General features: G+C 45.4%; 1 protein-coding gene across 1 annotated transcript in view; it reads right to left on the reverse strand.

Annotated features, from left to right (window-relative positions):
• Positions 1–4,986: 4,986 nt before the first annotated feature.
• Positions 4,987–22,999, reverse strand: part of LOC140360258 (ceramide synthase-like) — a 19,730-nt gene continuing 1,717 nt past the window's right edge. The window contains exons 2-3 of the mRNA XM_072445466.1: positions 22,672–22,767; positions 4,987–5,643 (exon numbers count right to left, since the gene is read on the reverse strand). Coding sequence (XP_072301567.1) covers positions 5,353–5,643; positions 22,672–22,767 — 387 coding nt within the window. The 3' untranslated portion in view covers positions 4,987–5,352. The remainder of the gene's footprint in view (positions 5,644–22,671; positions 22,768–22,999) is intronic.

The following is a 22,999-nucleotide window of genomic DNA, read 5'->3' on the forward strand; positions in this document are numbered from 1 at the left end:
TATAATGCATTGGATTGTGATCATTAGATGCATTGTGTACTTGAAATATAATAGTTTGGGTCTTGACGCGAGTGCCCTTCATCGATAAACAGGAAACGACTGATGCTAACATGTGCTAGCTTTGTCGGCGCAACATCAGTGGAGAAATGATTCTTATCTGTTTGTATCTGCATTTTCTGTCTTATTTTGGCGTTGGCGTGTGTTCTGTGGTGTGAAGGTGAACGCTCGACACAACCTCTGACAGAAACATTTGTAACTATGCGCGCGGAAATGAGCGGGATTTCCAAGCAGCTAGCTCAGATTTCTTGGGTCGACACGGCGCGCAGACTATAGATACTGCCTCTTCCCCGCTGCCCTCAGCACGTCTCATTTCCCTGTGGAATTTACATGTGTGACGTATAATACAAGCTTTAAGGTGTTGCAGGAGCCAAAGCGAGCAGACCGCGTGGAAAGCTCAGGGGCCGCTCCGAAGCCATGGAAACAAGCCTCGGCGAGCATTAAGATAATTCCAACACAAACGCCTCATATTGGCCATTATTATGTTATTGGTTGCTAGAGTCACACACCAGACAATTAAAACTGTCCCACCCTCCAGGGCCCAACCCTAACCCTCCAGGGCCAAACCCTAACCCTCCAGGACCCAACCCTAACCCTCCAGGGCCCAACCCTAACCCTCCAGGACCCTAACCCTCCAGGGCCCAACCCTAACCCTCCAGGGCCCAACCCTAACCCTAACCCTCCAGGGCCCAACCCTAACCCTCCAGGGCCAAACCCTAACCCTCCAGGACCCTAACCCTCCAGGGCCCAACCCTAACCCTAACCCTCCAGGACCCTAACCCTCCAGGGCCCAAACCTAACCCTCCAGGGCCCAACCCTAACCCTCCAGGACCCTAACCCTCCAGGGCCCAACCCTAACCCTAACCCTCCAGGGCCCAACCCTAACCCTCCAGGGCCAAACCCTAACCCTCCAGGACCCTAACCCTCCAGGGCCCAACCCTAACCCTCCAGGGCCCAACCCTAACCCTCCAGGGCCCAACCCTAACCCTAACCCTCCAGGGCCCAACCCTAACCCTCCAGGGCCCAACCCTAACCCTCCAGGGCCCAACTCTAACCCTCCAGGGCCAAACCCTAACCCTCCAGGACCCTAACCCTCCAGGGCCCAACCCTAACCCTCCAGGGCCCAACCCTAACCCTCCAGGGCCCAACCCTAACCCTAACCCTCCAGGGCCCAACCCTAACCCTCCAGGGCCCAACGCTAACCCTCCAGGGCCAAACCCTAACCCTCCAGGACCCTAACCCTCCAGGGCCCAACTCTAACCCTCCAGGGCCAAACCCAAACCCTCCAGGACCCTAACCCTCCAGGGCCCAACCCTAACCCTCCAGGGCCCAACCCTAACCCTCCAGCGCCCAACCCTAACCCTCCAGGGCCCAACCCTAACCCTCCAGGGCCCAACCCTAACCCTCAGCATTACCCGTAAAGCCTGACCACAAAGCTCCCATGGAAGACAAGCTCAAAGTATTTGTGCAATTGTACGAAATTCACATGTAAATAGGTCGTTCAATCCAATAGGAAAAGTTTGATATTTTTGCATCTTCAGGCAACAAATGTGTGGGTCTTTATTTGAAGTATTATTCTCACTGTTTGCTTGTTCATTTGAGCATGCGTTTATGTTTTTTGACCACTAGATGTCGTTCTAAGACATGTTTCTGCATCAATCCTAAAGAACTAAAACAACACATTTTTTGTATGTTTGTGTGCACGTTTTTAAACTGGTGAATACATAATAACAAGCCATAAATGTTGCATAAAATGAAATAATTTAGAAGAATAAAACACTTCATTATTGGGTGTTGGTCACATTAAACGAGGGGTGAAGTTGGGTCCCGACCGAAATCAGACCAGCTGAAAAGCCTCTAGAACATTCCACGTGACAGAGGAACGTCACGGGCCAAACCTGCTCAAGCAAAATGTAGTAACGTGTCATGTAGTGAAGAAAAGCCCCGCCCCGTAACATTTCTGCTTCCAGAAGGGGAATGAGAGTAAAGCCGTACTTCTGGAACATTTTTCATGGAGTTTTCAAAGTACTGATACAGAGGCAAAAAAGTATTGAATTACCCTTTGAAAAATGAGTAATTCACTTGTTTTGATAAAGAATTGTGCAGATTTTTGGTCAAAGGAAGAGACTGAATCCATAAGTTAAAGCTGCGGCACCATTTTCTTTTGTATATTTAGTGTTTATCCAAAGAGTCTATTGTAAAAGCTGCACTTTGTGATGGAAATGAGACCTTTGCACGCTGCATCTAATAATGAAGTATTTTATGTCTCATCAACCAGGAAGTAAGAGCCTGTAGCAGCGCTCTGATTGGCTGTGCTTGGGTGCTTCGCCCCAGTTTCACTTCAAACACATCAGCAAATGAAAGCATGTGATTATTGTGAGCGCTCGGGACGGGGTTCACGGGGTACATGGGGTACACGGGGTTCACGGGGAGCATGGGGTTCACGGGGTACATGGGGTACACGGGGTACACGGGGGACATGGGGTTCACGGGGTACATGGGGTTCACGGGGGACATGGGGTACACGGGGTTCACGGGGAGCATGGGGTTCACGGGGTGCACGGGGTACATGGGGTTCACGGGGTACATGGGGTACACAGGGTACACGGGGGACATGGGGTTCACGGGGGACATGGGGTTCACGGGGTACATGGGGTTCACGGGGGACATGGGGTTCACGGGGTACATGGGGTTCACGGGGTACATGGGGTTCACGGGGGACATGGGGTTCACGGGGGACATGGGGTTCACGGGGTACACGGGGGACATGGGGTTCACGGGGTACATGGGGTACACGGGGAGCATGGGGTTCACGGGGTGCACGGGGTACATGGGGTTCACGGGGTACATGGGGTACACAGGGTACACGGGGGACATGGGGTTCACGGGGGACATGGGGTTCACGGGGTACATGGGGTTCACGGGGGACATGGGGTTCACGGGGTACATGGGGTTCACGGGGTACATGGGGTTCACGGGGGACATGGGGTACACGGGGGACATGGGGTTCACGGGGGACATGGGGTTCACGGGGTACATGGGGTTCACGGGGGACATGGGGTTCACGGGGTACATGGGGTTCACGGGGTACATGGGGTTCACGGGGGACATGGGGTTCACGGGGGACATGGGGTTCACGGGGTACATGGGGTACACGGGGTTCACGGGGAGCATGGGGTTCACGGGGTGCACGGGGTACATGGGGTTCACGGGGTACATGGGGTACACAGGGTACACGGGGGACATGGGGTTCACGGGGGACATGGGGTTCACGGGGTACATGGGGTTCACGGGGGACATGGGGTTCACGGGGTACATGGGGTTCACGGGGTACATGGGGTTCACGGGGGACATGGGGTTCACGGGGGACATGGGGTTCACGGGGTACATGGGGTTCACGGGGGACATGGGGTTCACGGGGGACATGGGGTTCACGGGGGACATGGGGTTCACGGGGTACATGGGGTTCACGGGGGACATGGGGTTCACGGGGTACATGGGGTTCACGGGGGACATGGGGTTCACGGGGTACATGGGGTTCACGGGGTGAAACCTGCTTCTGGGGGTGCAGTTCCCTCACAATCTCCAGGATCATACGATGATAAAAAAGATGCAACAAAAAAGTCAAATATGCAGTAAAAGTACAGATACTGCTCTCAAACCTTGTGAAGTGAAAGTATCCAGTATAAAATGTCCTTAAGTACAGTAACAGTACTTTCAAATGTGTACTTTGCTACTTTCCACCACTGCCATGACATAACCAGATGGCAAGCTCACAGCGGAGACACATGTCTTATGTCCCACATTAAGCCCCGCCCACTGCAGTGACTTCTGTCAAATGGACAAAAGAAACACATCCGAGCGTTCTGCTCAGTCTTCCACATGTGCCTGAAACGGTTGTCTAGGTGACAGAATTCAATGTTCTTTTACCATGTTGAAATGTTACGTGAAGGGGCTTTACAAAGTCATGCTTTTCTTTATTTAGACCTCTATTTTTAACCTTGTTTTGGTCTCGATTTAGTCTCGGCCATTTTTTAATTTTTTTTTTTTAAACACAAGTTATGTGAATTAAATCGATTCTATTTAAGTTTTAATTCAACTGAACTTATTGTATCATATCCAACCCATATTTGTCATATCATGCAGCCCAAATAAAAACCCTCTAAACTCCTGTCGTCATTGGCTCAGGGCGTCGTCTTTAACTTTAACACCATTAAAATCAAAACAATCATTCAACCAGGAACATCATAAGAGCCATTCATCCGTCTGTACACTTCTGATCATTAGTAGTTAGGAAGGCTAAGCTAGCACTGCTACAACTGGTAAAGAGTTCAATAAAAGGAGGTTTCCACAAGTTCAGAATAATAATATTTCTGGAAACCTTCATTACAGTAAAGTGAAAGATAAAGTCACATTAAAAAGGATATAAGTGACAGAACTGACCTGTTGAATCACAGCAAAAATAACATCTACACCAGTTAAAATGACATCAAATTATTTAATTTGTGTATTTGGACCATATGTAAATTTCTCATGCTGTTTTTGACTGGTCCCGCCCCTTTTTTTATTTCAAATTTACTGCCCAAAATAAGAACAAAATTGTCAATTGTAATTTTAATTCATGGTTTGTTATTCATTTCTTTTTTAAAATTGACTGCCAGTGGAGTATGACATTTGCAGCTATATATATTTATTTTTAAAGGATATTTTTTTTCCTCCACTTGCAGAAAATGTATGTAAAAATCTAAATAAATAAGAAAATAAAAATTGTCAAAATGATTCACATCTATATTGTTAATTGTAATTTTAATTCAGTTTGTTATTATTTACTTATTTCACATTTACAGCTAGTTGAGTTTGACATTTGCATCTTTATATATGTCTTTTTTAAGGATAATTTCTTCCCCCAACAAATTTATGTAAAAAAAAAATAGAATAAAAAATGAGTCAGAATTACTCAAATCTATACGTTTCATTGTAATTTTAACTCTTGTAGATACGATTTTTTGCGGTGTAAAATTCTAGCTTAACATTACGCACTCCGTATCCGACGTTCCTCTCGCCTGGGCCTTATAGAGCAAAGTGAATGTAGTGGAAAAAAATCAACCAAAATAAATATCAACTGTTTCAGCAGCTTATCGTCGCCAGGAGAGTCCAGTCTATTCATAATTCACAAAAAAACTAAAGAAAAAACCTCTCACGTCAGATATGTCTGTTTAAGATTCGCTAAGAGGCATTGACGTGTGCGGCGGCGACGCCCAGGGCCGCGGACGTCCTGAGAGGGCGAGCGCGGCGTCAGTTGTCTTTGGCGCCCCCTGGTGGTGCGCTCGCCCCTCGGCTGCGCTGGTACAGCCGGTAGCCTTTCCGACACAGCAGGATGAACCAGTAGAGCTGCGGCGCCAGGATGCAGCAGCTGCCCAGGTTGGTGGCGGCGGGCAGGTGGAAGGGCACGAGGTGGAGGGGCAGCCCGTGGTGGTGCCCGTAGCTCCAGTACATGAAGGGGAAGAGGGCGATGCGGCACAGGAAGAAGGTCAGGAGCACCATGCCACCGTTGGCTTTGTGGATCCAGCACTCCTGTAGGCCCAGCTGTGCAGAGAGAGAGCAACGGAGGGAGGGAGCAAGGGAGGGAGGGAGCAGGGGGCCGAGCAAGGGAGGGAGCGGGGGAGGAAGTGAGGGAGCAAAGGAAGGTGGGAGAGAGGGAGGGAGGGAGCGGGGGAGGAAGCGAGGGAGGGAGCGAGGGAGGGAGCAAGGGAGGGAGCGAGCGAGGGAGGGAACAGGGGAGGGAGCGAGCGAGGGAGGGAGGAAGTGAGGGAGCGAGCGAGGGAGTGAGCAGGGGAGGAAGCGAGGGAGGGAGCGAGGAGGGGAGCAAGGGGGGGAGGGAGGGGGAGCGTGGGAGGGAGATTTCCAACATATTTTACTCTTTCAGTTCCGGATGTTTCCAGTTTTTTGTCAAAGCATTTTACACTGTTATTCAGACCTTTTCTTTTTTAACAGACTAATGAGTTAATCCCAGATAAATAGATTATGGTCTTGTGTTGTTTGTTATTATCTCCCTTTCTCCATATTTTAAAATCTATATATCAGCACAAGCAAATATGGGTTATTGATATCCAACACTCGGAGCGCGATATGATTATGAATGTCACGGTATGACATTCATAATCATGTGACAATGTGACAAAAAGCCCAAGATTAAAAAATAGGTTCTTTACATTTAGGTGTTAATTTTGCTTCTAAAATGTAATTAATCCAATAATGGTGACATCCCCAGATACGATGGATAACTAACACATCCATGTTCAAAATATCCTTCATATCAGAAAACAATTCAACAGCTCAACTTTATGAAACTTTTTTGTATCAATATTTTGTGCAGATGATGGTGATGATGGTGACGATGGTGATAATAGTGATGATGGTGACGATGGTGATAATAGTGATGATAGTGACGATGGTGATAATAGTGACGATAGTGATGATGGTGATGATGGTGATGATGGTGATGATGGTGACGATAGTGATGATAGTGATGATTAGTGATGATGGTGATGATGGTGATGATAGTGATAATAGTGATGATGGTGACGATGGTGATGATGGTGATAATAGTGATGATAGTGATGATGGTGATGATGGTGATGATAGTGATGATGGTGATGATGATGGTGATGATGGTGATAATAGTGATGATAGTGATGATGGTGACGATGGTGATGATAGTGATGATGGTGATAATAGTGATGATGGTGATAATAGTGATAATAGTGATGATGGTGACGATGGTGATGATGGTGATAATAGTGATGATAGTGATAATAGTGATGATGGTGATGATGGTGACGATGGTGATAATAGTGATGATGGTGACGATGGTGATGATGGTGATAATAGTGATGATAGTGACGATGGTGACGATGGTGATAATAGTGATGATAGTGATGATGGTGATAATAGTGATGATAGTGACGATGGTGACGATGGTGATGATGGTGACGATAGTGATGATTAGTGATGATGGTGATGATAGTGATGATGGTGATGATGGTGATGATAGTGATAATAGTGATGATGGTGACGATGGTGATAATAGTGATGATAGTGACGATGGTGATGATGGTGATGATGGTGACGATAGTGATGATTAGTGATGATGGTGATGATAGTGATGATGGTGATGATAGTGATAATAGTGATGATGGTGACGATGGTGATAATAGTGATGATAGTGATGATGGTGATAATAGTGATGATGGTGATGATAGTGATAATAGTGATGATGGTGATGATAGTGATGATAGTGACGATGGTGATGATAGTGATGATGGTAACGATAGTGATGATTAGTGATGATGGTGATGATAGTGATGATGGTGATGATAGTGATGATGGTGATAATAGTGTTGATAGTGATAATAGTGATGATGGTGATGATGGTGACGATGGTGATAATAGTGATGATAGTGATGATGGTGACGATGGTGATAATAGTGATGATAGTGACGATGGTGACGATGGTGACGATAGTGATGATGGTGATGATGGTGATGATAGTGATAATAGTGATGATGGTGACGATGGTGATAATAGTGATGATAGTGATGATGGTGATGATGGTGATAATAGTGATGATGGTGATGATAGTGATAATAGTGATGATGGTGACGATGGTGATGATGGTGATAAGAGTGATGATAGTGATGATGGTGACGATGGTGATGATAGTGATGATGGTGATAATAGTGATGATGGTGATGATGGTGATAATAGTGATAATAGTGATGATGGTGACGATGGTGATGATGGTGATAATAGTGATGATGGTGATGATAGTGATGATGGTGATAATAGTGATGATGGTGACGATGGTGATGATGGTGATAATAGTGATGATGGTGATAGTGATGATGGTGATAATAGTGATGATGGTGACGATGGTGATAATAGTGACGATAGTGATGATGGTGATAATAGTGATGATAGTGATGATGGTGATGATAGTGATGATGGTGATAATAGTGATGATGGTGACGGTGGTGATAATAGTGATGATGGTGACGATGGTGATAATAGTGATGATGGTGATGATAGTGATGATGGTGATAATAGTGATGATGGTGATGATGGTGATAATAGTGATGATGGTGACGATGGTGATGATGGTGATAATAGTGATGATGGTGATGATAGTGATGATGGTGATAATAGTGATGATGGTGACGATGGTGATAATAGTGATGATAGTGATGATGGTGACGATGGTGATGATAGTGATGATGGTGATAATAGTGATGATGGTGATGATGGTGATAATAGTGATAATAGTGATGATGGTGACGATGGTGATGATGGTGATAATAGTGATGATAGTGATGATGGTGATGATAGTGATGATGGTGATGATGGTGATGATGGTGATAATAGTGATGATGGTGATGATAGTGATGATGGTGATAATAGTGATGATGGTGACGATGGTGATAATAGTGATGATAGTGATGATGGTGACGATGGTGATGATAGTGATGATGGTGATAATAGTGATGATGGTGATGATGGTGATAATAGTGATGATGGTGACGATGGTGATGATGGTGATAATAGTGATGATGGTGATGATAGTGATGATGGTGATAATAGTGATGATGGTGACGATGGTGATAATAGTGATGATAGTGATGATGGTGACGATGGTGATGATAGTGATGATGGTGATGATGGTGATGATGGTGATAATAGTGATAATAGTGATGATGGTGACGATGGTGATGATGGTGATAATAGTGATGATGGTGACGATGGTGATGATAGTGATGATGGTGATAATAGTGATGATGGTGACGATGGTGATAATAGTGATGATGGTGACGATGGTGATGATGGTGATAATAGTGATGATAGTGATGATGGTGATGATAGTGATGATGGTGATAATAGTGATGATGGTGATAATAGTGATGATGGTGACGATGGTGATGATGGTGATAATAGTGATGATGGTGATGATAGTGATAATAGTGATGATAGTGACGATGGTGATGATGGTGATAATAGTGATGATGGTGATAATAGTGATAATAGTGATGATGGTGATGATAGTGATGATGGTGATGATAGTGATGATGGTGATAATAGTGATGATAGTGATGATTAGTGATAATAGTGATGATGGTGATGATGGTGACGATAGTGATGATTAGTGATGATGGTGATGATAGTGATGATGGTGATGATAGTGATGATGGTGATAATAGTGATGATAGTGATGATTAGTGATAATAGTGATGATGGTGATGATGGTGATAATAGTGATGATAGTAATGATGGTGACGATGGTGATGATAGTGATGATGGTGATGATAGTGATGATGGTGATAATAGTGATGATTAGTGATAATAGTGATGATGGTGATGATGGTGATAATAGTGATGATAGTGATGATGGTGACGATAGTGATGATTAGTGATGATGGTGATGATAGTGATGATGGTGATGATAGTGATGATGGTGATAATAGTGATGATAGTGATGATTAGTGATAATAGTGATGATGGTGATGATGGTGACGATGGTGATAATAGTGATGATGGTGACGATGGTGATAATAGTGATGATAGTGACGATGGTGACGATGGTGACGATAGTGATGATTAGTGATGATGGTGATGATAGTGATAATAGTGATGATGGTGACGATGGTGATAATAGTGATGATAGTGATGATGGTGATGATAGTGATGATGGTGACGATGGTGATGATAGTGATAATGGTGATGATGGTGATAATAGTGATAATAGTGATGATGGTGACGATGGTGATGATGGTGATAATAGTGATGATAGTGATGATGGTGATGATAGTGATGATGGTGATGATAGTGATGATGGTGATAATAGTGATGATGGTGACGATGGTGATAATAGTGATGATGGTGACGATGGTGATAATAGTGATGATGGTGACGATGGTGATGATGGTGATAATAGTGATGATGTGATGATAGTGATAATAGTGATGATAGTGACGATGGTGACGATGGTGATGATGGTGACGATAGTGATGATTAGTGATGATGGTGATGATAGTGATGATGGTGATGATAGTGATAATAGTGATGATGGTGACGATGGTGATGATAGTGATGATAGTGATGATGGTGATAATAGTGATGATGGTGATGATGGTGATAATAGTGATAATAGTGATGATGGTGACGATGGTGATGATGGTGATAATAGTGATGATAGTGATGATGGTGATGATAGTGATGATGGTGATGATGGTGATGATGGTGATAATAGTGATGATGGTGATGATAGTGATGATGGTGATAATAGTGATGATGGTGACGATGGTGATAATAGTGATGATAGTGATGATGGTGACGATGGTGATGATAGTGATGATGGTGATAATAGTGATGATGGTGATGATGGTGATAATAGTGATGATGGTGACGATGGTGATGATGGTGATAATAGTGATGATGGTGATGATAGTGATGATGGTGATAATAGTGATGATGGTGACGATGGTGATAATAGTGATGATAGTGATGATGGTGACGATGGTGATGATAGTGATGATGGTGATGATGGTGATGATGGTGATAATAGTGATAATAGTGATGATGGTGACGATGGTGATGATGGTGATAATAGTGATGATGGTGACGATGGTGATGATAGTGATGATGGTGATAATAGTGATGATGGTGACGATGGTGATAATAGTGATGATGGTGACGATGGTGATGATGGTGATAATAGTGATGATAGTGATGATGGTGATGATAGTGATGATGGTGATAATAGTGATGATGGTGATAATAGTGATGATGGTGACGATGGTGATGATGGTGATAATAGTGATGATGGTGATGATAGTGATAATAGTGATGATAGTGACGATGGTGATGATGGTGATAATAGTGATGATGGTGATAATAGTGATAATAGTGATGATGGTGATGATAGTGATGATGGTGATGATAGTGATGATGGTGATAATAGTGATGATAGTGATGATTAGTGATAATAGTGATGATGGTGATGATGGTGACGATAGTGATGATTAGTGATGATGGTGATGATAGTGATGATGGTGATGATAGTGATGATGGTGATAATAGTGATGATAGTGATGATTAGTGATAATAGTGATGATGGTGATGATGGTGATAATAGTGATGATAGTAATGATGGTGACGATGGTGATGATAGTGATGATGGTGATGATAGTGATGATGGTGATAATAGTGATGATTAGTGATAATAGTGATGATGGTGATGATGGTGATAATAGTGATGATAGTGATGATGGTGACGATAGTGATGATTAGTGATGATGGTGATGATAGTGATGATGGTGATGATAGTGATGATGGTGATAATAGTGATGATAGTGATGATTAGTGATAATAGTGATGATGGTGATGATGGTGACGATGGTGATAATAGTGATGATGGTGACGATGGTGATAATAGTGATGATAGTGACGATGGTGACGATGGTGACGATAGTGATGATTAGTGATGATGGTGATGATAGTGATAATAGTGATGATGGTGACGATGGTGATAATAGTGATGATAGTGATGATGGTGATGATAGTGATGATGGTGACGATGGTGATGATAGTGATAATGGTGATGATGGTGATAATAGTGATAATAGTGATGATGGTGACGATGGTGATGATGGTGATAATAGTGATGATAGTGATGATGGTGATGATAGTGATGATGGTGATGATAGTGATGATGGTGATAATAGTGATGATGGTGACGATGGTGATAATAGTGATGATGGTGACGATGGTGATAATAGTGATGATGGTGACGATGGTGATGATGGTGATAATAGTGATGATGTGATGATAGTGATAATAGTGATGATAGTGACGATGGTGACGATGGTGATGATGGTGACGATAGTGATGATTAGTGATGATGGTGATGATAGTGATGATGGTGATGATAGTGATAATAGTGATGATGGTGACGATGGTGATGATAGTGATGATAGTGATGATGGTGATAATAGTGATGATAGTGATAATAGTGATGATGGTGATGATGGTGATAATAGTGATGATAGTGATGATGGTGACGATGGTGATGATGGTGATAATAGTGATGATGGTGATGATAGTGATGATGGTGATAATAGTGATGATGGTGATGATAGTGATGATGGTGATAATAGTGATGATGGTGACGATGGTGATAATAGTGATGATGGTGACGATGGTGATAATAGTGATGATGGTGATGATGGTGATAATAGTGATGATGGTGACGATGGTGATGGTGATAAGAGTGATGATGGTGATAGTGATGATGGTGATAATAGTGATGATGGTGACGATGGTGATAATAGTGACGATAGTGATGATGGTGATAATAGTGATGATAGTGATGATGGTGATGATAGTGATGATGGTGATAATAGTGATGATGGTGACGATGGTGATAATAGTGATGATGGTGACGATGGTGATAATAGTGATGATAGTGATGATGGTGATAATAGTGATGATGGTGATGATGGTGATAATAGTGATAATAGTGATGATGGTGACGATGGTGATGATGGTGATAATAGTGATGATGGTGATGATAGTGATGATGGTGATAATAGTGATGATGGTGACGATGGTGATAATAGTGATGATGGTGACGATGGTGATAATAGTGATGATGGTGATGATGGTGATAATAGTGATGATGGTGACGATGGTGATGGTGATAAGAGTGATGATGGTGATAGTGATGATGGTGATAATAGTGATGATGGTGACGATGGTGATAATAGTGACGATAGTGATGATGGTGATAATAGTGATGATAGTGATGATGGTGATGATAGTGATGATGGTGATAATAGTGATGATGGTGACGATGGTGATAATAGTGATGATGGTGACGATGGTGATAATAGTGATGATGGTGATGATGGTGATAATAGTGATGATGGTGACGATGGTGATGGTGATAAGAGTGATGATGGTGATAGTGATGATGGTGATAATAGTGATGATGGTGACGATGGTGATAATAGTGATGATGGTGATAATAGTGATGATGGTGATGATGGTGATAATAGTGATAATAGTGATGATGGTGACGATGGTGATGATGGTGATAATAGTGATGATGGTGATGATAGTGATGATGGTGATAATAGTGATGATGGTGATGATAGTGATAATAGTGATGATGGTGACGATGGTGATGGTGATAAGAGTGATGATGGTGATAGTGATGATGGTGATAATAGTGATGATGGTGACGATGGTGATAATAGTGACGATAGTGATGATGGTGATAATAGTGATGATAGTGATGATGGTGATGATAGTGATGATGGTGATAATAGTGATGATGGTGACGATGGTGATAATAGTGATGATGGTGACGATGGTGATGATGGTGATAATAGTGATGATGGTGACGATGGTGATAATAGTGATGATGGTGATGATAGTGATGATAGTGATGATGGTGACGATGGTGATAATAGTGATGATGGTGATAATAGTGATGATGGTGATAATAGTGATAATAGTGATGATGGTGACGATGGTGATAATAGTGATGATAGTGATGATGGTGATGATAGTGATGATGGTGATAATAGTGATGATGGTGACGATGGTGATAATAGTGATGATGGTGATGATGGTGATAATAGTGATGATGGTGATGATAGTGATAATAGTGATGATGGTGACGATGGTGATGATGGTGATAATAGTGATAATAGTGATGATGGTGATGATGGTGATAATAGTGATGATGGTGATAATAGTGATGATGGTGACGATGGTGATAATAGTGATGATAGTGATGATGGTGATAATAGTGATGATGGTGACGATGGTGATAATAGTGATGATGGTGATAATAGTGATGATGGTGATGATAGTGATAATAGTGATGATGGTGACGATGGTGATAATAGTGATAATAGTGATGATGGTGACGATGGTGATACTAGTGATGATGGTGATAATAGTGATGATGGTGACGATGGTGATAATAGTGACGGTAGTGATAATGGTGACGATAGTGATAATAGTGATGATAGTGATAATAGTGATGACGGTGACAATATTGATAATATTGATAATAGTGACAATAGTGATGATAGTGATGATAGTGATAATAGTGACCCTAACCCAGCCTTTAGCTCAGTTAGCCTTTAGCTCAGTTAGCCTTTAGCTCAGACGCCAGTTACACACAAATAAACATGTAAAATAAAACACGTTTAACTATCACCCTCTGGATTATTTGTGGGCTGATACTAACGGCTAATGTTAGAGTTTAACGCGTTAAGAGTACAAGCACTTTTTTTAGAGTAATGAGGAATGTACCACGTTAGTTTTGTGCACAAATGTAATCTAGTACTCCCCAAGCTACTTTTTCAACTCAGTAATGCGTTGGTTTTGGTCTCATCTCCTCACCACAAACCCAGAGCTCGGCGTGTTGTGGATCATTTGAGGAACTCTAGGGTCAGTCCTGTGTGTTTCTCCTATTGCCCTTAGCATTAGCCATTAGCATCAGCCCTTAGCATTAGCTGCCGTGTTGGGTAGTGTTAATTTTAAAAGTAACTCCTTACGTTACCTCGTTACTGCTCTGGAAAACTAGCGTGTTATGTTACTGCTCGACCACCGCACGCTAAACTAATCTTTTATGATGACCACATTACAATGCCACACAATAAGCACGTGTCGGCCTCAAGCAATGACAAACATCGCTCAAACAAAATGAGTGAATTAGCAAGAGCACACTTGTTTTAGCACAAAATATGAATTATTAGTGTGAGGACAAGACTCCCAGTCACTAGTTGTGCAGTGCACATGCTCACAACACACCGAGCTCTGGGATTGTGGTGAGGAGATGAGACCAAAACCAACACATTAGTGATTTGAAAAAGTAACTTGGGGTGTACTAGATTACATTTGTGCACAAAACTAACGTGGTACATTCCTCGTTACTCTAAAAACTTAATTTGAGTGATCTAACACCCTCTCCCCTCCTTCATCTAGCCATAACTACTATATACAAGGGAAGTACAATATCACAAACTTTATATATTCGCCTCAACAATAACTTATTTTGAACAGAAAAAGCTCATTTAGAAAACAAACTTTAATATTAGATAAGAACATTTCAAGAAACGAATATTCAAAAAAAATCGAAGCCAGATGTCGTGTGAAATTAAAACATAAATGGACAAATCAAGTGATGCAAAGTGACAGTTGAATCCAGGCCCTTCCTTCAGCTGACACTAGATGGCAGCAAAACCTTGTTCCTGTCGCACTTCAAGGCTCGACTCAGAACACTAAGATTATAAGATTCTACGCTTGTTTCAAGATGAAATGTGCTCGTGTCACTGGACGACCCATGGGCAGTTTGTGTCCTCTTTGGGTAAGTCCTGTGTTAGAACAAGCTGTTTACACCGTTTGGTGGGACGAGTCACAACTAAGACTAAATTCTGACGAAATTACAAATAGAACAAATTTGTAAAAATTGGTTTGATTCACAATTTGGCAGAAAGAATCTATGATTTGACAGAAGAATTAGAAGAACAAATGAAAATGGAAGGTAAGGAAGGTTTTTCATAAGTTACAACATTTTAAGTGTACTTTATTTAATTTGAGATGTTTAGCTTGCTTTATGTTCAAAGTTTTTCAGAAAATTAAGAATATTATAATTTATTTCGACCCTTAATCTTAACCTTTAACCTGAAGCTCAGAGTTCGTCCTGGAGCAGAAATGACAGACAAGCTCCTTCTTGTTTTATTCTACATCGTTTCAAATAAATGATTGTTTCTGCCACACCGCAGGACACGCTTGGATTACAGCATTCAACTTATTTTTACATTTAAAGAGAGAGATTAAGGTGTAGTTTTAGTAAAGACTTTACATTTATCTTTCTGCAAACATCTTTATTAACTGTCTCATAAAGTCACACTGTTTTCATTCTAAAACTATGTGTGATTTCTAGAAGACACTTTTGTGCACTGTTATACACACATTATTTATAAAGTCATTTAAAGTGGAGGTCAAGCACTCATAAAACTCATTTTCTTTGATTCTTGTGGTATAATTATGTCACTCTTCCTCAAGTTTGTGATAGGATTTATGAAATGGAACCTTCTGAAAGACAAAATAAACTTTTGGACACTAGATTGAACTAAAAAATACTTAATTTTGCTTCTGAAATTATTATTATTTGGTTCTTACGACTACATTGTGACCTGAAATGATCACAATGATCAAAGAACAGAATAATCTTGACATCTCTGCTCATAAATAAAGTTTTTCATGACTAGTGCGGTTTACAGTGAGCTAAATGAAACATAATGACAGTTTAACACTAAATACCTACAAAAGGACAGTGAGTGCAGGTCTGTTTGTGCCCGTCCCCTGACCCGTCCAGCGCCCTCTCAGATGTCTGGCCTGACTGGACTGACTGGACCTGAAGGTGCTTAGTGGCTCTTTCCCTGCGCTCGTCTGCGTGGAGTGGTGCAGTGTTTTTCTGCTGAGGCGGTGCAGGGCTCCGGCTCCGGCTCCGGCTCCGGACCACAGCTCTTATCAGACGCTAATGAGGAGGCGCTGTGTGTCTTCACGACCCGCCGCTGATGGGCAGGAGCGCGGTGGAAGTACAGTGTGTGGCTAGTGTTACATTTACTCGCAGCATTAGCAAACATTACAACTGTAGAGAGAGCGGGGCCCGGATCATGTTACTGGGACAACAGAGCAGGACGCTAATGCACTTTAACTTCACAACGTCCATCACTGCCTCTGAGATCGACCCTCACGCCTCTTCGATCGACCCTCACGCCTCTGCGATCGACCCTCATTGCCCCTGCGATCGACCCTCACGCCTCTGCAATCGACCCTCACTGCCTCTGCAATCGACGCTCACTGCCTCTGAGATCGATGCTCACTGCCTCTGAGATCGACCCTCACTGCCTCTGCGATCGACCCTCACTTCCTCTGCGATCGACCCTCACTGCCTCTGCGATCGACCCTCACGCCTTTGCGATCGACCCTCACTGCCTCTGCGATCGACCCTCATGCCTCTGCGATCGACCCTCACTGCCTCTGCGATCGACCCTCACGCCTTTGCGATCGACCCTCATGCCTCTGCGATCGACCCTCACTGCCTCTGCGAACGACCCTCACGCCTTTTCGATCGACCCTCACGGCCTCTGCGATCGACCCTCACGCCTCTGCGATCGACCCTCACTTCCTCTGCGATCGACCCTCACGGCCTCTGCGATCGACCCTCATGCCTCTGCGATCGACCCTCACTGTCTCTGCGATCGACCCTCAGGCCTCTGCGATCGACCCTCACGCCTCTGCGATCGACCCTCGCGGCCTCTGCGATCGACCCTCACGCCTTTGCGATCGACCCTCACGCCTCTGCGATCGACTCTCACTGCCTCTGAGATCGACCCTCACGCCTCTGCGATCGACCCTCACGCCTCTGCGATCGACCCTCACTGCCTCTGCGAGCGAACCTCACTGTCACGCCTCTGAGATCGACCCTCACTGCCTCTGTGATCGACCCTCACTGTCTCTGCGATCGACCCTTACTGTCTCTGCGATCGACCCTCATGCCTCTGCGATCGACCCTCACTTCCTCTGCGATCGACCCTCACTGCCTCTGCGATCGACCCTCACGCCTTTGCGATCGACCCTCATGCCTCTGCGATCGACCCTCACTGCCTCTGCGATCGACCCTCACGCCTCTGCGATCGACCCTCACTGCCTCTGAGATCGACCCTCACGCCTCTGCGATCGACCCTCACTGCCTCTGCGATCGACCCTCACGCCTCTTCGATCGACCCTCACGGCCTCTGCGATCGACCCTCACGCCTCTGCGATTGACCTCACTGCCTTTGCGATCGACCCTCACGCCTCTGCGATCGACCCTCACGCCTCTTCGATCGACCCTCACGCCTCTGCGATCGACCCTCACGCCTCTGCGATCGACCCTCACGCCTCTGCGATCGACCCTCACTTCCTCTGCGATCGACCCTCACGGCCTCTGCGATCGACCCTCACTGTCTCTGCGATCGACCCTCAGGCCTCTGCGATCGACCCTCACGCCTCTGTGATCGACCCTCACGGCCTCTGCGATCGACCCTCACGCCTTTGCGATCTACCCTCACGCCTCTGCGATCGACTCTCACTGCCTCTGAGATCGACCCTCACGCCTCTGCGATCGACCCTCACTGCCTCTGCGAGCGACCCTCACTGCCTCTGCGATCGACCCTCACTGCCTCTGCGATCGACCCTCACTGTCTCTGCGATCGACCCTCACGCCTCTGCGATCGACTCTCACTGCCTCTGAGATCGACCCTCACGCCTCTGCGATCGACCCTCACTGCCTCTGCGATCGACTCTCACTGCCTCTGAGATCGACCCTCACGCCTCTGCGATCGACCCTCACTGCCTCTGCGATCGACCCTCACTGCCTCTGCGATCGACCCTCACTGTCTCTGCGATCGACCCTCACGCCTCTGCGATCGACTCTCACTGCCTCTGAGATCGACCCTCACTGCCTCTGCGATCGACCCTCACTGCCTCTGCGATCGACTCTCACTGCCTCTGAGATCGACCCTCACGCCTCTGCGATCGACCCTCACGCCTCTGCGATCGACCCTCACGCCTCTGCGATCGACCCTCACGCCTCTGCGATCGACCCTCACGCCTCTGCGATCGACCTCACTGCCTCTGCGATCGACCCTCACTGCCTCTGCGATCGACCCTCATGCCTCTGCGATCGACCTCACTGCCTCTGCGATCGACCCTCACTGTCTCTGCGATCGACCCTCAGGCCTCTGCGATCGACCCTCACGCCTTTGCGATCGACCCTCACGCCTCTGCGATCGACTCTCACTGCCTCTGAGATCGACCCTCACGCCTCTGCGATCGACCCTCACGCCTCTGCGATCGACCCTCACTGCCTCTGCGATCGACCCTCAAGCCTTTGCGATCGACCCTCATGCCTCTGCGATCGACCCTCACTGCCTCTGAGATCGACCCTCACGCCTCTGCGATCGACCCTCACTGCCTCTGCGATCGACCCTCACGCCTCTTCGATCGACCCTCACGGCCTCTGCGATCGACCCTCACGCCTCTGCGATTGACCTCACTGCCTTTGCGATCGACCCTCACGCCTCTGCGATCGACCCTCACGCCTCTTCGATCGACCCTCACGCCTCTGCGATCGACCCTCACGCCTCTTCGATCGACCCTCACTGCCTCTGCGATCGACGCTCACTGCCTCTGAGATCGATGCTCACTGCCTCTGCGATCGACCCTCATGCCTCTGCGATCGACCCTCACTTCCTCTGCGATCGACCCTCACTGCCTCTGCGATCGACCCTCACGCCTTTGCGATCGACCCTCATGCCTCTGCGATCGACCCTCACTGCCTCTGAGATCGACCCTCACGCCTCTGCGATCGACCCTCACTGCCTCTGCGATCGACCCTCACGCCTCTTCGATCGACCCTCACGGCCTCTGCGATCGACCCTCACGCCTCTGCGATTGACCTCACTGCCTTTGCGATCGACCCTCACGCCTCTGCGATCGACCCTCACGCCTCTTCGATCGACCCTCACGCCTCTGCGATCGACCCTCACGCCTCTTCGATCAACCCTCACGCCTCTGCGATCGACCCTCACTGTCTCTGCGATCGACCCCCAGGCCTCTGCGATCGACCCTCACGCCTCTGTGATCGACCCTCACGGCCTCTGCGATCGACCCTCACGCCTTTGCGATCGACCCTCACGCCTCTGCGATCGACTCTCACTGCCTCTGAGATCGACCCTCACGCCTCTGCGATCAACCCTCACGCCTCTGCGATCGACCCTCACTGCCTCTGCGAGCGACCCTCACTGTCACGCCTCTGCGATCGACCCTCACTGTCTCTGCGATTGACCCTCACGCCTCTGCGATCGACCGGTCAGTCGCGATCGACGTATTGGGCAACCCTGGAATAGATGAATGACTAAAAGCCCCTGCATCAAAAGTCTCTATAAACCTTTTATAATCCTATGTAATGCCACTGGCAGCAAACTGAAGTGGACCATAACTTCCTATGATTCAGAATCAGAATCAGAAAAGGGTTTATTGCCAATTGTCAATTAACAAAATCCACAAACATAGGAACTTGTCCTGGTGATTCGGTGCAACACAGACAACAAAACAATGAACAATGAATACAAAACGGCATGATCTGTACAGAATAAAATATAAAGTTATGTAGTGCAATAAGAGTGAACAGTGCAGTGAGTGCAAGGTGTTTAGGCAGTGTTCATGAGTCCAACGGCAGAGGGAAAGAAACTGTTCTTGTGACGGGAGGTTCTGGTAGCCTCCTGCCTGAGGGGAGTGGCTCAAATAGTCTGTGTCCAGGTGTCCTGTGATCCGATCTGCACGTCCCAGAGCCCTGGAGACGTACAGGTCCTGCAGAGATAGAATTTTGCGGCAAATCACCTTCTCAGCAGAGGGCACAATGCGCTGTAGTCTCTGTTTGTCCCTGGCTGTGGCTCCAGCGTACCACACGGTGATGGAGGAGGTGACAGAGGAGGTGATAATGGACCGTATAGAACTGCACCATCATCTCCGCTGTCAGATTGGCTTTCTTCAGCTGCTGCAGGAAGTACATCCTCTGCTGGAGCGTCTTGATGAGGAGCTGATGGTGGCTCCCACTTGAGGTCCTGGTGATAAAGTGGGTGAGAAAGTGGAGGGAGGGGGGGCGCTCCACCTCCTGTAGACAGACTCATCCCCGTCCGAGATGAGCCCGATGAGGGTGGTGTCGTCCGCAAACTTAATTAGTTTTACGGAGTCGTGGCTGGAGGTGCAGCACTTTGTGTAGAGGGAGAAGAGCAGGGGAGAAAGTACACAGCCCTGTGGAGCTCCTGTGATAGTCCATGTGTCTGAGACATTCTTCCCCAGCCGCACGCACTGCCTCCGATCCGTCATCAGGATGTCAGTGCTCCCCCTGCAGGTGGAGTCAGGCACGTTGAGCTGGTAGAGCTTGTCCTGGAGCAGAGCAGGAGGTGGTGTTGAATGCAGGACACAACAGGATCCTGGCGTAGGTTCCCGGAGAGTCCTGATGCTGGTGCAGGTGTGGGAGGACCAGGCGTTCAAATGACTTCATGACTACAGACGTCAGTGCCACAGGTCTGTAGTCATTAAATCCAGTGATCCGGGGCTTCTTGGGGACAGGGACAATGATGGACGACTTGAAGCTGGTTCATGGCATGACTCCAGGAGGTGTTAAAAATGCCAGTGAAGACAGGGGCCAGCTCGCCTGCGCAGTGTCTCAAGGTGGCCGGGGTGACACCGTCTGGTCCAGCAGCAGAGGGTTGGATTTACGAAATAGTTCCTGTTCCTGAACTGTGAGAGGCGTGGAGGAGGTGGAGGTGGAGGGGACCGGGGTTGAAAACAGACAAAACAACACGGAGCACCGAAACGCCGTGGCAGCCATCTTGTATCTCTACGATTAACTGACATTAGAAAATAATTATGAAAGATCAAAATCTAAACAGTGCTGATTTTAAGTCAATATCAAGCTACAATTTGGAATTTCCAGGATAGACTCCAATTGTATGTAAGACTCACAAAAACTATATTTTGTGGTAAAGTATGTGATATATCTGTAGATAAAATGAAAAACTATTGTGGGCTCAACATATCTGAACATATTTGCCCAGTAAAACATAAAAATCACATCACAAAGTGTCAAATTTCCAAATGCAGTAAAATGCAATGTGAAGTGTGTTTAAACCAGGCTGATTTATCTGTGTTATGATCATATTAAATCATTCCGTGTTTTAGTCTAGACTGAGGTTTTTCAAGTACTTACTATTGAACGTTAACATAGTACGTAATTATTTTCTTTTGACTATTGTAAACCACAATATTGATCTAAAACAGCTTAGTAACAGTAACAGATCCATGGACTTCCTGTTCAGAACTGCCTCTTCATAGTGACATTTCACTTTAACAAGCAGCAGATTGTCATTTACATGTTGTGTTGGTACAAGTGGTTATGTGACATTTTATACCTCTATGTGTCACTTAGTCTTCATTTGTTAACAGTAAGTACCGGGAGTGGGCGGGGCTAGGTGAAAACAGGACTTTTCTGAGAACCCGAGCCTCAATTGCAGGACAATACAGGATTAATCAAACATGCATCATTGATTAATCCCAACTAATTATTGAGACAATAGTCAACTAATTTAGTCATCAAATAATCCAGACACAGACTCCAAAAGGTGTTATGTGCTGAGAGAAAAGGTTTTGTGATACTTCACAAAGACATTGGAAACATGAACAATTGGGCCACATCCTCTTTTAGTCCATTTATTCCTGCAAAGAATGACTTGATGGAAATAATGTATTTAGTTAACTTCAGCCCTACAAATTACAGTATTATCTTTTTGGTTATTGTCACAGTCCAATCACATTTACTGGCTTAGCACATTTCAGATGGATTCCTATTATACTGTTGTTCACGCCTAACCATGATAAAGAAGCACATCATTAAATATACAATATGAGAGGACTAGAGCTGTGTCTCACCTGAATGAGGATTTTGCCCAGGGAGACGAAGGGTGTGCTGACCTCCGTGAGGAACAAGCAGCCGATGAAGAAGTCGCCCTGCTCTTTCCTGAAGAACTGTGGAGCAAAACAAGGTGAATATTCATGATTGTTGACATCGTGGTGAAACAAAGAGGATGTTTTGGCCCGTAGGCTTTTAGAAATGTATAAAGTTGTCCCATCATAGGACACCAAACTGCAGAAGGAACAGATGAGCTCCTTCTGGTTTTAAGATAAGATAAGATAAGATATTCCTTTATTGTCCACACATGGGGAAATTTCATTGTTGCAACGCAGTAGATACAGAGGT

This window comes from Eucyclogobius newberryi, unplaced genomic scaffold (genome assembly GCF_026437365.1).
Source record: "Eucyclogobius newberryi isolate DKJ021-1_F unplaced genomic scaffold, fEucNew1.0.hap1 SCAF_15, whole genome shotgun sequence".
NCBI classification, from domain to species: domain Eukaryota; kingdom Metazoa; phylum Chordata; class Actinopteri; order Gobiiformes; family Gobiidae; genus Eucyclogobius; species Eucyclogobius newberryi.